The sequence below is a fragment of the Oncorhynchus gorbuscha genome, linkage group LG03, assembly GCF_021184085.1.
Source record: "Oncorhynchus gorbuscha isolate QuinsamMale2020 ecotype Even-year linkage group LG03, OgorEven_v1.0, whole genome shotgun sequence".
NCBI classification, from domain to species: Eukaryota; Metazoa; Chordata; class Actinopteri; order Salmoniformes; family Salmonidae; genus Oncorhynchus; species Oncorhynchus gorbuscha.
The window spans coordinates 35,739,814-35,754,447 of NC_060175.1; the positions used below are offsets into that span (position 1 = coordinate 35,739,814).

The 14,634-nt window shown below is 50.7% G+C and overlaps 1 protein-coding gene across 1 annotated transcript in view; it reads right to left on the reverse strand.

Moving 5' to 3' along the window:
* Positions 1 to 14,634, reverse strand: part of LOC124019849 (zinc finger protein 385A-like) — a 73,336-nt gene that overhangs the window by 20,615 nt on the left and 38,087 nt on the right. Inside the window, exon 3 of the mRNA XM_046335287.1 lies at positions 4,874 to 4,984. Coding sequence (XP_046191243.1) covers positions 4,874 to 4,984 — 111 coding nt within the window. The remainder of the gene's footprint in view (positions 1 to 4,873; positions 4,985 to 14,634) is intronic.

Consider the following 14,634-nt stretch of genomic DNA (forward strand, 5'->3'; position numbering starts at 1 on the left):
TCCCCTGTTCTCTAGTCCCCTGGTCTCTAGTCCCCTAGTCCCCTGTTCTCTAGTCCCTTCGTCTCTAGTCCCCTAGTCCCCTTTTCTTTCATCCCCTAGTCCCCTGTTATCTAGTCCCCTAGTCCCATGTTCTATAGTCCCCTAGTCCCCTGTTGTCTAGTCCCCTAGTCCCCTGTTCTCTAGTCCCCTAGTCCCCTGTTCTCCAGTCCCCTAGTCCCCTGTTCTACAGTCCCCTAGTCCCCTGTTCTCCAGTCCCCTAGTCCCCTGTTCTCTAGTCCCCTAGTCCCCTGTTCTCTAGTCCCATAGTCCCCTGTTCTTTAGTCCCCTAGTCCCCTGTTATCTAGTCCCCTAGTCCCATGTTCTCTAGTCCCCTAGTCCGCTGTTCTCTAGTAACCGTGTCCCCTGTTCTCTAGTCCCCTAGTCCCCTGTTCTCTAGTCCCCTGGTCTCTAGTCCCCTAGTCCCCTGTTCTCTAGTCCCTTCGTCTCTAGTCCCCTAGTCCCCTTTTCTTTCATCCCCTAGTCCCCTGTTATCTAGTCCCCTAGTCCCATGTTCTATAGTCCCCTAGTCCCCTGTTGTCTAGTCCCCTAGTCCCCTGTTCTCTAGTCCCCTAGTCCCCTGTTCTCCAGTCCCCTAGTCCCCTGTTCTACAGTCCCCTAGTCCCCTGTTCTCCAGTCCCCTAGTCCCCTGTTCTACAGTCCCCTAGTTCCCTGGTCTCTAGTCCCCTAGTCCCCTGTTCTCCAGTCCCCTAGTCCCCTGTTCTCTAGTCCCTTCGTTTCTAGTCCCATAGTCCCCTGTTCTCTAGTCCCCTAGTCCCCTGTTCTCCAGTCCACCAGTTCCCTGTTTTCCAGTCCCCTAGTCCCATGTTCTATAGTGCCCTAGTCCCCTGTTTTCTAGTCCCCTAGTCCCCTGTTCTCTAGTCCCCTGGTCTCTAGTCCCCTAGTCCCCTGTTCTACAGTCCCCTAGTCCCCTGTTCTCTAGTCCCATAGTCCCCTGTTCTCCAGTCCCCTACTCCCCTAATCTATAGTCCCCTAGTCCCCTGTTCTCTAGTCCCCTAGTCCCCCGTTCTCCAGTCCGACAGTCCCCTGTTCTCCAGTCCCCTAGTCCCATGTTCTCTAGTCCCTAGTCCCCTGTTCTCTAGTCCCCCAGTCCCCTGTTCTCTAGTCCCCTAGTCCCCTGTTCTCTAGTCCCTAGTCCCCTGTTCTCTAGTCCCCCAGTCCCATGTTATCTAGTCCCCTAGTCCTATGTTCTCTAGTCCCCTAATCCCCTGTTCTTTAGTCCCCCAGTCCCCTGTTATCTAGTCCCCCAGTCCCCTGTTATTTAGTCCCCTAGTCCCATGTTCTCTAGTCCCCTAGTCCCCTGTTCTCTAGTCCCCTGGTCTCTAGTCCCCTAGTCCCCTGTTCTCCAGTCCCCTAGTCCCCTGTTCTCTAGTCCCCTAGTCCCCTGTTCTCTAGTCCCCTAGTCCCCTGTTCTTTAGTCCCCTAGTCCCCCGTTCTCTAGTCCCCTAGTCCCCTGTTCTCCTGTCCCCAGTCCCCTGTTCTCTAGTCCCTAGTCCCATGTTCTCTAGTCCCCCAGTCCCCTGTTCTCTAGTCCCCTAGTCCCCTGTTCTCTAGTCCCTAGTCCCCTTTTCTCTAGTCCCCCAGTCCCATGTTATCTAGTCCCCTAGTCCTATGTTCTCTAGTCCCCTAATCCCCTGTTCTTTAGTCCCCCAGTCCCCTGTTATCTAGTCCCCCAGTCCCCTGTTATTTAGTCCCCTAGTCCCATGTTCTCTAGTCCCCTAGTCCCCTGTTCTTTAGTCCCCCAATCCCCTGTTGTCTAGTCCCCTAGTCCCCTGTTCTCTAGTCCCCTAGTCCCCTGTTCTCGTGTTCCCCAGTCCCCTGTTCTCTAGTCCCCTAGTCCCACGTGCTCTAGTAACCTAGTCCCCTAGTCATATGTTCTCTAGTCCCCTAATCCCCTGTTCTTTAGTCCCCCAGTCCCCTGTTATCTAGTCCCCCAGTCCCCTGTTATTTAGTCCCCTAGTCCCATGTTCTCTAGTCCCCTAGTCCCCTGTTCTCTAGTCCCCTGGTCTCTAGTCCCCTAGTCCCCTGTTCTCCAGTCCCCTAGTCCCCTGTTCTCTAGTCCCCTAGTCCCCTGTTCTCTAGTCCCCTAGTCCCCTGTTCTTTAGTCCCCTAGTCCCCCGTTCTCTAGTCCCCTAGTCCCCTGTTCTCCAGTCCCCCAGTCCCCTGTTCTCTAGTCCATAGTCCCCTGTTCTTTAGTCCCCTAGTCCCCCGTTCTCTAGTCCCCTAGTCCCCTGTTCTCCAGTCCCCCAGTCCCCTGTTCTCTAGTCCCCTAGTCCCCTGTTCTTTAGTCCCCTAGTCCCCCGTTCTCTAGTCCCCTAGTCCCCTGTTCTCCTGTCCCCCAGTCCCCTGTTCTCTAGTCCCTAGTCCCATGTTCTCTAGTCCCCCAGTCCCCTGTTCTCTAGTCCCCTAGTCCCCTGTTCTCTAGTCCCTAGTCCCCTTTTCTCTAGTCCCCCAGTCCCATGTTATCTAGTCCCCTAGTCCTATGTTCTCTAGTCCCCTAATCCCCTGTTCTTTAGTCCCCCAGTCCCCTGTTATCTAGTCCCCCAGTCCCCTGTTATTTAGTCCCCTAGTCCCATGTTCTCTAGTCCCCTAGTCCCCTGTTCTTTAGTCCCCCAATCCCCTGTTGTCTAGTCCCCTAATCCCCTGTTCTCTAGTCCCCTAGTCCCCTGTTCTCGTGTTCCCCAGTCCCCTGTTCTCTAGTCCCCTAGTCCCACGTGCTCTAGTAACCTAGTCCCCTAGTCCTATGTTCTCTAGTCCCCTAATCCCCTGTTCTTTAGTCCCCCAGTCCCCTGTTATCTAGTCCCCCAGTCCCCTGTTATTTAGTCCCCTAGTCCCATGTTCTCTAGTCCCCTAGTCCCCTGTTCTCTAGTCCCCTGGTCTCTAGTCCCCTAGTCCCCTGTTCTCCAGTCCCCTAGTCCCCTGTTCTCTAGTCCCCTAGTCCCCTGTTCTCTAGTCCCCTAGTCCCCTGTTCTTTAGTCCCCTAGTCCCCCGTTCTCTAGTCCCCTAGTCCCCTGTTCTCCAGTCCCCCAGTCCCCTGTTCTCTAGTCCATAGTCCCATGTTCTCTAGTCCCCCAGTCCCCTGTTCTCTAGTCCCCTAGTCCCCTGTTCTCTAGTCCCTAGTCCCCTTTTCTCTAGTCCCCCAGTCCCATGTTATCTAGTCCCCTAGTCCTATGTTCTCTAGTCCCCTAATCCCCTGTTCTTTAGTCCCCCAGTCCCCTGTTATCTAGTCCCCCAGTCCCCTGTTATTTAGTCCCCTAGTCCCATGTTCTCTAGTCCCCTAGTCCCCTGTTCTTTAGTCCCCCAATCCCCTGTTGTCTAGTCCCCTAGTCCCCTGTTCTCTAGTCCCCTAGTCCCCTGTTCTCATGTTCCCCAGTCCCCTGTTCTCTAGTCCCCTAGTCCCACGTGCTCTAGTAACATAGTCCCCTGTGCTCTAGTCCCCCAGTCCCCTGTTCTCTAGTCCCACAGTCCCATGTTCTCTAGTCCTCTAGCCCCCTGTACTTTTGTCCCCTAGTCCCCTGTTCTCTAGTCCCCTAGCCCCCTGTACTTTAGTCCCCAAGCCCCCAAAGCACCTGTACTTTAATCCCCTAGATCCCAAGCTCCCTGTACTGTAGTCCCCTTGCCCCCAAACCACCTGTACTTTAATCCCCTAGCCCCCAAGCTCCCTGTACTTTAGTCCCCTAGACCCCAAGCTCCCTGTACTTTAGTCTCTTAGCCCCCAAGCTCCCTGTACTTTAGTCCCCTATCCCCAAGCTCCCTGTACTTTAATCTCTTAGCCCCCAAGCTCCCTGTACCTTAGTCCCCTAGCCCCCAATCTCCCTGTACTTTAGTCCCCTAGCCCCCAAGCTCCCTGTACTTTAGTCCCCTAGCCCCCAAGCTCCCTGTACTTTAATCCTCTAGCCACCAAGCTCCCTGTACTTGTCCCCTAGCCCCCAAGCTCCCTGTACCTTAGTCCCCTAGCCCCCTGTACTTTAGTCCCCTAGCCCCCAAGCTCCCTGTCCCCTAGCCCCCAAGCTCCCTGTACTTTAGTCCCCTAGTCCCCAAGCTCCCTGTACTTTAGTCCCCTAGCCCCCAAGCTTCCTGTACTTTAGTCCCCTAGCCCCCAAGCTCCCTGTACTTTAGCCCCCAGCCCCCAAGCTCCCTGTACTTTAGTCCCCTAGCCCCCAAGCTCCCTGTACTTTAGTCCCCTAGCCCCCAAGCCCCCTGTACTGTAGTCCCCTTGCCCCCAAACTTCCTGTACTTTAGTCCCCTAGCCCCCAAGCTCCCTGTACTGTAGTCCCCTAGCCCCCAAGCTCCCTGTAATGTAGTCCCCTAGCCCCCAAGCTTCCTGTACTTTAGTCCCCTAGCCCCAAGCTCCCTGTACTATAGTCCCCTAGCCCCCAAGCTTCCTGTACTTTAGTCCCCTAGCCCCCAAGCTCCATGTATTTTAGTCTCCCAGCCCCCTTTACTTTAATCCCCTAGCCATCCAGCTCCCTCTACTCTGCTTTGTCCCCACAGCCAGCCAGAGCACAATTGCATAATATTAACTCCTTTCTGGGAAGTGCCAATGAAATGGTGTCAAACAGAGAGACGGTAATGTAAGCTAAGCAGGGCTGCCCCAAGGGGAAAAGTGGAGCAGAGGAATCGTAGACACAGTTCTCACTTGACACCTGCTCCAGCAGTCCAGTCAATCATTGACATATTGGTCAGGTTATGATGAAGTGCATAGATAGATGTGTGGAATACTTAGATGGATGCCTGGATGAATGTGTGGATGGTGGATGCATGGGTGGATGGTGGATGCATGGGTGGATGGATGGATAGTGCCTTACTGCCTTACTTCTGAGTTGAAGCGGATCTGGCAGACATTGCAGGAGATGATGGGTCGTTTGGTCTTCATCATGGGGGGGCCGAAGGTGTGGTTCATCACTGCCTTCTGTACCGGGTCCATCTGGAGGGGGAAGGGGCAGAGAGCAGGTTATAAGGTAAGTACTCTGAGTAGGGGAGCAGATAGACATAGGTCATTGTGCCATGGTGGTGGTAGCAGAGTTAATGAAACGCTTTGAAAAGGGGAGAGAGAGAGAGAGAGAGAGAGAGAGAGAGAGAGAGAGAGAGAGAGAGAGAGAGAGAGAGAGAGAGAGAGAGAGAGAGAGAGAGAGAGAGAGAGAGAGAGAGAGAGAGAGAGAGAGAGAGAGAGAGAGAGAGAGAGAGAGAGAGAGAGAGTGTCATGCAGGTGAAAGAGGACCCAAAAGCGACTTAACAGAAACAGAGTTTATTTAAGTCCAAACAGGGAATAACAGAAATCCTCTAGTCTGTAGAGGGGAATAACTGGAGAAGCGGCCACAGACTGCAGGTCGCTTCGGGTAGGCGCAGGCCGTAGTAGACAGAGACACCTGCTCACACGCAGCATCTGATGAAGGCAAAAAACACGACAGGACAGGGCGATACACAATCACAGCAAAAACACGACAGGACAGGGCGAAACGCAATCACAGCATGGTGAATACTAAACAAGGAACCGACGGGACAGGAACGGAACACAAAGGAATAAATAGGGACTCTAATCAGGGGAAAGGATCGGGAACAGGTGTGGGAAGACTAAATGATGATTAGGGAATAGGAACAGCTGGGAGCAGGAACGGAACGATAGAGAGAAGAGAGAGCGAGAGAGTGAGAGGGGGAGGGGGAGAGAGAGGGATAGAAAGAGGGAAAGAACCCAATAAGACCAGCAGAGGGAAACGAACAGAATGGGGAGCACAGGGACAAGACATGATAATAAATGACAAACATGACAGTACCCCCACTCACCGAGCGCCTCCTGGCGCACTCGAGGAGGAATCCTGGCGGCAACGGAGGAAATCATCGATGAGTGAACGGTCCAGCACGTCCCGAGACGGAACCCAACTCCTCTCCTCAGGACCGTAACCCTCCCAATCCACTAAGTATTGGTGACCCCGTCCCCGAGAACGCATGTCCATGATCTTATGTACCTTGTAAATAGGTGCGCTCTCGACAAGGACGGGAGGGGGGGAGGGAAGACGAAGGGGGGTGCGAAGAAAGGGCTTAACACAGGAGACATGGAAGACAGGATGGACGCGACGAAGATGTCGCGGAAGAAGCAGTCGCACAGCGACAGGATTGACGACCTGGGAGACACGGAACGGACCAATGAACCGCGGAGTCAACTTACGAGAAGCTGTCGTAAGAGGAAGGTTGCGAGTGGAAAGCCACACTCTCTGGCCGCAACAATACCTTGGACTCTTAATCCTGCGTTTATTGGCGGCTCTCACCGTCTGTGCCCTGTAACGGCAAAGTGCAGACCTCACCCTCCTCCAGGTGCGCTCACAACGTTGGACAAACGCTTGAGCGGAGGGAACGCTGGACTCGGCAAGCTGGGATGAGAACAGAGGAGGCTGGTAACCCAGACTACTCTGAAACGGAGATAACCCGGTAGCAGACGAAGGAAGCGAATTGTGAGCGTATTCTGCCCAGGGGAGCTGTTCTGCCCAAGACGCAGGGTTTCTGAAAGAAAGGCTGCGTAGTATGCGACCAATCGTCTGATTGGCCCTCTCTGCTTGACCGTTAGACTGGGGATGAAACCCGGAAGAGAGACTGACGGACGCACCAATCAAACGACAGAACTCCCTCCAAAACTGTGACGTGAATTGCGGGCCTCTCTCTGAAACGGCGTCTAACGGGAGGCCATGAATTCTGAATACATTCTCAATAATGATTTGTGCCGTCTCCTTAGCGGAAGGAAGTTTAGCGAGGGGAATGAAATGTGCCGCCTTAGAGAACCTATCGACAACCGTCAGAATCACAGTCTTCCCCGCAGACAAAGGCAGACCGGTAATGAAGTCTAAGGCAATGTGAGACCATGGTCGAGAAGGAATGGGGAGCGGTCTGAGACGACCGGCAGGAGGAGAGTTACCCGACTTAGTCTGCGCGCAGTCCGAACAAGCAGCCACGAAACGGCGCGTGTCACGCTCCTGAGTCGGCCACCAAAAGCGCTGGCGAATAGACGCAAGAGTGCCTCGAACACCGGGATGACCAGCTAACTTGGCAGAGTGAGCCCACTGAAGAACAGCCAGACGAGTGGAAACAGGAACGAAAAGGAGGTTACTAGGACAAGCGCGGCGACGCAGTGTGCGTGAGTGCTTGCTTAACCTGTCTTTCAATTCCCCAGACTGTTAACCCAACAACACGCCCATAAGGAAGAATCCCCTCGGGATCAGTAGAAGCCACAGAAGAACTAAACAGACGGGATAAGGCATCAGGCTTGGTGTTCTTGCTACCCGGACGGTAAGAAATCACAAACTCGAAACGAGCGAAAAACAACGCCCAACGAGCTTGACGGGCATTAAGTCGTTTGGCAGAACGGATGTACTCAAGGTTCTTATGGTCTGTCCAAACGACAAAAGGAACGGTCGCCCCCTCCAACCACTGTCGCCATTCGCCTAGGGCTAAGCGGATGGCGAGCAGTTCACGGTTACCCACATCATAGTTGCGCTCAGATGGCGACAGGCGATGAGAAAAATAAGCGCAAGGATGAACCTTATCGTCAGACTGGAAGCGCTGGGATAGAATGGCTCCCACGCCTACCTCTGAAGCGCCAACCTCGACAATGAATTGTCTAGTGACGTCAGGAGTAACGAGGATAGGAGCGGACGTAAAACGTTCTTTTAGAAGATCAAAAGCTCCCTGGGCGGAACCGGACCACTTAAAACACGTCTTGACAGAAGTAAGAGCTGTGAGAGGGGCAGCAACTTGACCGAAATTACGAATGAAACGCCGATAGAAATTAGCGAAACCTAAAAAGCGCTGCAACTCGACACGTGACCTTGGAACGGGCCAATCACTGACAGCTTGGACCTTAGCGGAATCCATCTGAATGCCTTCAGCGGAAATAACGGAACCGAGAAAAGTAACGGAGGAGACATGAAAAGAGCACTTCTCAGCCTTTACGTAGAGACAATTCTCTAAAAGGCGCTGTAGAACACGTCGAACGTGCTGAACATGAATCTCGAGTGACGGAGAAAAATCAGGATATCGTCAAGATAGACAAAAACAAAAATGTTCAGCATGTCTCTCAGAACATCATTAACTAATGCCTGAAAAACAGCTGGCGCATTGGCGAGACCGAACGGCAGAACCCGGTACTCAAAATGCCCTAACGGAGTGTTAAACGCCGTTTTCCACTCGTCCCCCTCTCTGATGCGCACGAGATGGTAAGCGTTACGAAGGTCCAACTTAGTAAAGCACCTGGCTCCCTGCAGAATCTCGAAGGCTGATGACATAAGGGGAAGCGGATAACGATTCTTAACCGTTATGTCATTCAGCCCTCGATAATCCACGCAGGGGCGCAGAGTACCGTCCTTCTTCTTAACAAAAAGAACCCCGCCCCGGCCGGAGAAGAAGAAGGCACTATGGTACCGGCGCCAAGAGACACAGACAAATAATCCTCGAGAGCCTTACGTTCGGGAGCCGACAGAGAGTATAGTCTACCTCGAGGAGGAGTGGTCCCCGGAAGGAGATCAATACTACAATCATACGACCGGTGAGGAGGAAGGGAGTTGGCTCGGGACCGACTGAAGACCGTGCGCAGATCATGATATTCCTCCGGCACTCCTGTCAAATCGCCAGGTTCCTCCTGGGAAGTAGGGACAGAAGAAACGGGAGGGATGGCAGACATTAAACACTTCACATGACAAGAAACGTTCCAGGATAGGATAGAATTACTAGACCAATTAATAGAAGGATTATGACATACTAGCCAGGGATGACCCAAAACAACAGGTGTAAACGGTGAACGGAAAATCAAAAAAGAAATAGTCTCACTGTGGTTACCAGATACTGTGAGGGTTAAAGGTAGTGTCTCAAATCTGATACTGGGAAGATGACTACCATCTAAGGCGAACATGGGCGTAGGCTTCTCTAACTCTCTGAAAGGAATGTCATGTTTCCGAACCCATGCTTCGTCCATGAAACAACCCTCAGCCCCAGAGTCTATCAAGGCACTACATGTAGCACCCGAACCGGTCCAGCGTAGGTGGACCGACAAAGTAGTACAGGACTTTGATGGAGAGACTTGAGTAGTTGCGCTCACCTGTAGCCCTCCGCTTACAGATGAGCTCTGGCTTTTACTGGACATGAATTAACAAAATGTCCAGCAACTCCGCAATAGAGGCACAGGCGGTTGGTGATCCTCCGTTCCCTCTCCTCCTTCGAGATGCGAATCCCTCCCAGCTGCATGGGCTCAGTCTCAAAGCCAGAGGAGGGAGATGGTTGCGATGCGGAGCAGGGAAACACCGTTGATGCGAGCTCTCTTCCACGAGCCCGGTGACGAAGATCTACCCGTCGTTCTATGCGGATGGCGAGAGCAATCAAAGAGTCCACATCTGAAGGAACCTCCCGGGAGAGAATCTCATCCTTAACCACTGCGTGGAGTCCCTCCAGAAAACGAGCGAGCAGCGCCGGCTCGTTCCACTCACTAGAGGCAGCAAGAGTGCGAAACTCAATAGAATAATCCGTTATGGACCGTTCACCTTGGCATAAGGAAGCCAGGGCCCTAGAAGCCTCCCCACCAAAAACTGAACGGTCAAAAACCCGAATCATCTCCTCTTTAAAGTTCTGGAATTTGTTAGAGCAATCAGCCCTTGCCTCCCAGATAGCTGTGCCCCATTCTCGAGCCCGGCCAGTAAGGAGTGAAATGACGTAAGCAACCCGAGCTCTCTCTCTAGAGTATGTGTTGGGTTGAGAGAGAACACAATCTCACACTGCGTGAGAAAGGAGCGGCACTCAGTGGGCTGCCCGGAGTAGCAAGGTGGGTTATTAACCCTAGGTTCTGGAGGCTCGGCAGGCCAGGAAGTAACAGGTGGCACGAGACGTAGACTCTGGAACTGTCCAGAGAGGTCGGAAACCTGAGCGGCCAGGTTCTCCACGGCATGGCGAGCAGCAGACAATTCCTGCTCGTGTCTGCCGAGCATGGCTCCTTGGATCTCGACGGCAGTGTAACGAGCGTCTGAAGTCGCTGGGTCCATTCCTTGGTCGGTTCCTTCTGTCATGCAGGTGAAAGAGGACCCAAAAGCGACTTAACAGAAACAGAGTTTATTTAAGTCCAAACAGGGAATAACAGAAATCCTCTAGTCTGTAGAGGGGAATAACTGGAGAAGCGGCCACAGACTGCAGGTCGCTTCGGGTAGGCGCAGGCCGTAGTAGACAGAGACACCTGCTCACACGCAGCATCTGATGAAGGCAAAAACACGACAGGACAGGGCGATACACAATCACAGCAAAAACACGACAGGACAGGGCGAAACGCAATCACAGCATGGTGAATACTAAACAAGGAACCGACGGGACAGGAACGGAACACAAAGGAATAAATAGGGACTCTAATCAGGGGAAAGGATCGGGAACAGGTGTGGGAAGACTAAATGATGATTAGGGGAATAGGAACAGCTGGGAGCAGGAACGGAACGATAGAGAGAAGAGAGAGCGAGAGAGTGAGAGGGGGAGGGGGAGAGAGAGGGATAGAAAGAGGGAAAGAACCCAATAAGACCAGCAGAGGGAAACGAACAGAATGGGGAGCACAGGGACAAGACATGATAATAAATGACAAACATGACAGAGAGAGAGAGAGAGAGAGAGAGAGAGAGAGAGAGAGAGAGAGAGAGAGAGAGAGAGAGAGAGAGGTGGAGAGTGAGTGAGAGAAAAGGAGAGAGAGTTAGAGAAGGGAAGAGAGCCCTGATTGATGACGACAGGAGAGTGTTTCTTTTCATCAGCAGCTGCCAGAGCTGTCTGTGCCTTGGGTCTTGGGTGCTGTTCAAATGCTTTTTTGATAGTGGGGTTAAAGGGCCCTGATTACAGACTCCATCCAACAGTATAGCAGGAGGATCAAGGAAACTGTATGGCTAAGAAGTGAAAATGGTCTCCTATAGAGAGAAATAGAAATGGGGTCTTTTTGTAGGTACTAACTCTGCCATTGTTCGTTCGACAAAGCCTATGAGGAAAATTAATGGCGTTTTTGTAGGGTTTTAGGATAAACACCAAAAATAAGGTATGTGGTACACACAGGCTTAGGAGAGCTTATACAGGTTGTTCTATGACACAATCTTCATCAGCTAATGCCACTTGTGAATTTTGAAGAATTTATATTATAATAAAAAACACATTAATCAAATAAAGGCTTCATAATTCATAAAGATCATGTTAACTTCAAGTTCCTCTGTGTCCAAATCACTAAAGACTTCAAATGGTCTAAACAAAGTCTTCCCCCCCAAGAAGTTGAAAAATCCTCAAAAAGTTCTAAAGCTGTACCATTGATAGCATACTGACTGGCTGCATCACTGCCTGGTATAGCAACAGCACAGCCCTCGATTGCATGGCCCTGTACAGGGTGGTGCAGACAGTCCAGTACATCACTGGGGCCGGACAGTCCAGTACATCACTGGGGCCGGACAGTCCAGTACATCACTGGGGCCGGACAGTCCAGTACATCACTGGGGCCGGACAGCCCAGTACATCACTGGGGCCGGACAGTCCAGTACATCACTGGGGCCGGACAGTCCAGTACATCACTGGGGCCGGACAGTCCAGTACATCACTGGGGCCGGACAGCCCAGTACATCACTGGGGCCGGACAGTCCAGTACATCACTGGGGCCGGACAGCCCAGTACATCACTGGGGCCGGACAGTCCAGTACATCACTGGGGCCGGACAGCCCAGTACATCACTGGGGCCGGACAGTCCAGTACATCACTGGCACCGGACAGCCCAGTACATCACTGTGGTAGGTGTGGTAGGAAGGCCCGGAAAATTGTTAAAGACTCCAACCACACAAGCCATAGACTATTCTCTCTGCTTCCGCACGGCAAGCGGTACCGGTGCATCAAGTCTGGCACCAACAGGCTCTTGAACAGTTTCTATCCCGAAGTAATACGACTGATAAATAGCTAAAAAATAGCTACACGGACTGTCTGAGTTAACCTTGTATCTTTATTGACCTTTTATTTGTATTTTTGCACTGCCTCTCACACACACTCCCTTCATCATCTGCTCACTCACACATAATATGCACATCCATTTATACTGACGCTACACACACACACTCAAATCAAATCAAATGTATTTATATAGCCCTTCTTACATCAGCTGATATCTCAAAGTGCTGTACGGAAACTCAGCCTAAAACCCCAAACAGCAAGCAATGCAGGTGTAGAAGCACGGTGGCTAGGAAAAACTACCTAGAAAGGTCAAAACCTAGGAAGAAACCTAGAGAGGAACCAGGCTATGAGGGGTGGCCAGTCCTCTTCTGGCTGTGCCGGGTGGAGATTATAACAGAACATGGTCAAGATGTTCAAATGTTCATAGATGACCAGCAGGGTCGAATAATAATAATCACAGTGGTTGTCGAGGGTGCAACAAGTCAGCACCTCACCTCACTCCCACTCACATACAAGCTGCTGCTACTCTGTTTATTTTATATCCCGTTGCCTAGTCCCCTTACTCCTATACATATCTACCTCCATCATATCTACCTCCATCCATCACACAGTATCCCTGTACATTGTAAATATGGTATTGGAACTAACCCTGTATATAGTATGCTTACTTACTTATTGTGTTCTGCATATCTTATTTCTCGTGTTTCTTTTCCTAGTAATACATTATTATTGATTATTACATTGTTGGGTTTTGAGTTTGCAAGAAAGGCATTTCCCTGTACTTCTGCATGTGACATTAAAACTCAAAACTGTATGAACAAATCACCTGAACACTGTCTGTAGAGAGGACTCCCCTTAGAATTGGAACAGACCACGATAGTAGACAACTAGAATCTGATGTGAGCAACATGTTCTTCGACTAATATAGAAGGCTTTTACAGTATGTGGAGCATTTTGAAGTACTTCACAGCTCTTTAGAAAGACATGTTGACCATGTGGATCTGACTCAAGCCAACCCAGACGTCTGATGTTTACAGTGGTGAACAAAATAGCTCCAAACAGGATTTTTGAGCGTTGTGAGGGTTCTGACCACTCTTCTCTGTATCCACAACCCAGGCTGGGTGTTTCTCCACTCCGCAGCCAAAAGGACTGAGGTTTTATTCAGTTTCTAATCACTGACTGCTACTGTGAACTTGTATTGCAAAATGAGAGGCTAGTTTCACTTTCAACTTCCAAACACCAGGCAAAAGGTGTAATTATTCTCCCATATGTAAGTGGTTGAATACAGTTCCTGTCTATATTTATACTCCTCTTCCTTAACCTGGAGTTCTGTTTGTTCCCCTCATCAGTCTCTCGCTCTCCCTCTCTCTCCTGATATGTTATACAGATATTTAAACCCTGAGACCACACCTACCACTTCCCACCCACTCTTCACTCTCTTTTTCTCTCTCCCTCCCCCTCTCTCAGTTTTACAATAAAAAAGGTTGTTGGCCTAGAATACAGATGTCTGACTCCAAATTAATTTGTTTGTACTCACCATTCTCTCACTCTCTATATGCCAACAACAAGGTGTTTGATGTGTGTGTGTGTGTGTGTGTGTGTGTGTGTGTGTGTGTGTGTGTGTGTGTGTGTGTGTGTGTGTGTGTGTGTGTGTGTGTGTGTGTGTGTGTGTGTGTGTGTGTGTGTGTGTGTGTGTGTGTGTGTGTGTGTGTGTGTGTGTGTGTGTGTGTGTGTGTGTGTGTGTGTGTGTGTGTGTGTGTGTGTGTGTGAGAGAGAGAGAGAGAGAGGGTCTGCTACATATGTGTGTAACAGGGGTTGTTTATAATTCCACTTGGCACTGCAGAAATGTATATTTAATGTTTATTTATTTGAACTGGTTGGTTTAAGTCAGATGTCAATAAGGGGTAATGTCATTGGCTATCCTTGCAGATAGGGGAAGATTGCTTGCAGAAAGTTCTAAAATGGCAACTGAAGAGGAATATTGGGACAGGGACACATAAAGGTGGATTTCTGAGGAGGAATGGAGGTGGAAAAAGAGAAAGATGAGGTTGAAGAAAGCAGAGGGTAGAGCTGAATCTGAGGAAGATGGCAATAAAAATGGAGATTGAGTGTCGAAAAAGATTGGTGTCAAGTGCAAACAGAGACCGAGTTCTGAATGAGGGTGAATTAAGTGAGTTGGAAGGTGTGGTGAAGAGCTCGGAGCCTGAGCCTGGCATCGATGGATATGATAAAGAAGAATCTGGTCCAGTATGGACCATGGCTGCATGTCGCTGCCACACATGATTTCAAGATGTCGACGGCAAGTTTGGCATGTTGGCAGCACTTTTACTTTATGTGTTTGTTTTAAATGTTACTGGAAATAATTGCATCTGCAATTACTCAGTCATGCAAACACTTTTGATGGCATCCAGCCACTTCGGATTTGGAAGAAATGTTATATGCCAAACTTTCATAGCACCTTGGCAGAAACCAAAACGATCATCGAAATCCAGTCTGAAATCGCAAATTAATGGTGGAGATCTTATAATAACTCTATGCCTTCTCTTATTGGGTGATATCCATCAATGCCCTGGACCTCACTCTATCATGAACTCATCTGACGGCCTATACACCCACATCTAACGGCCTATACACACACATCTGACGGCCTATACA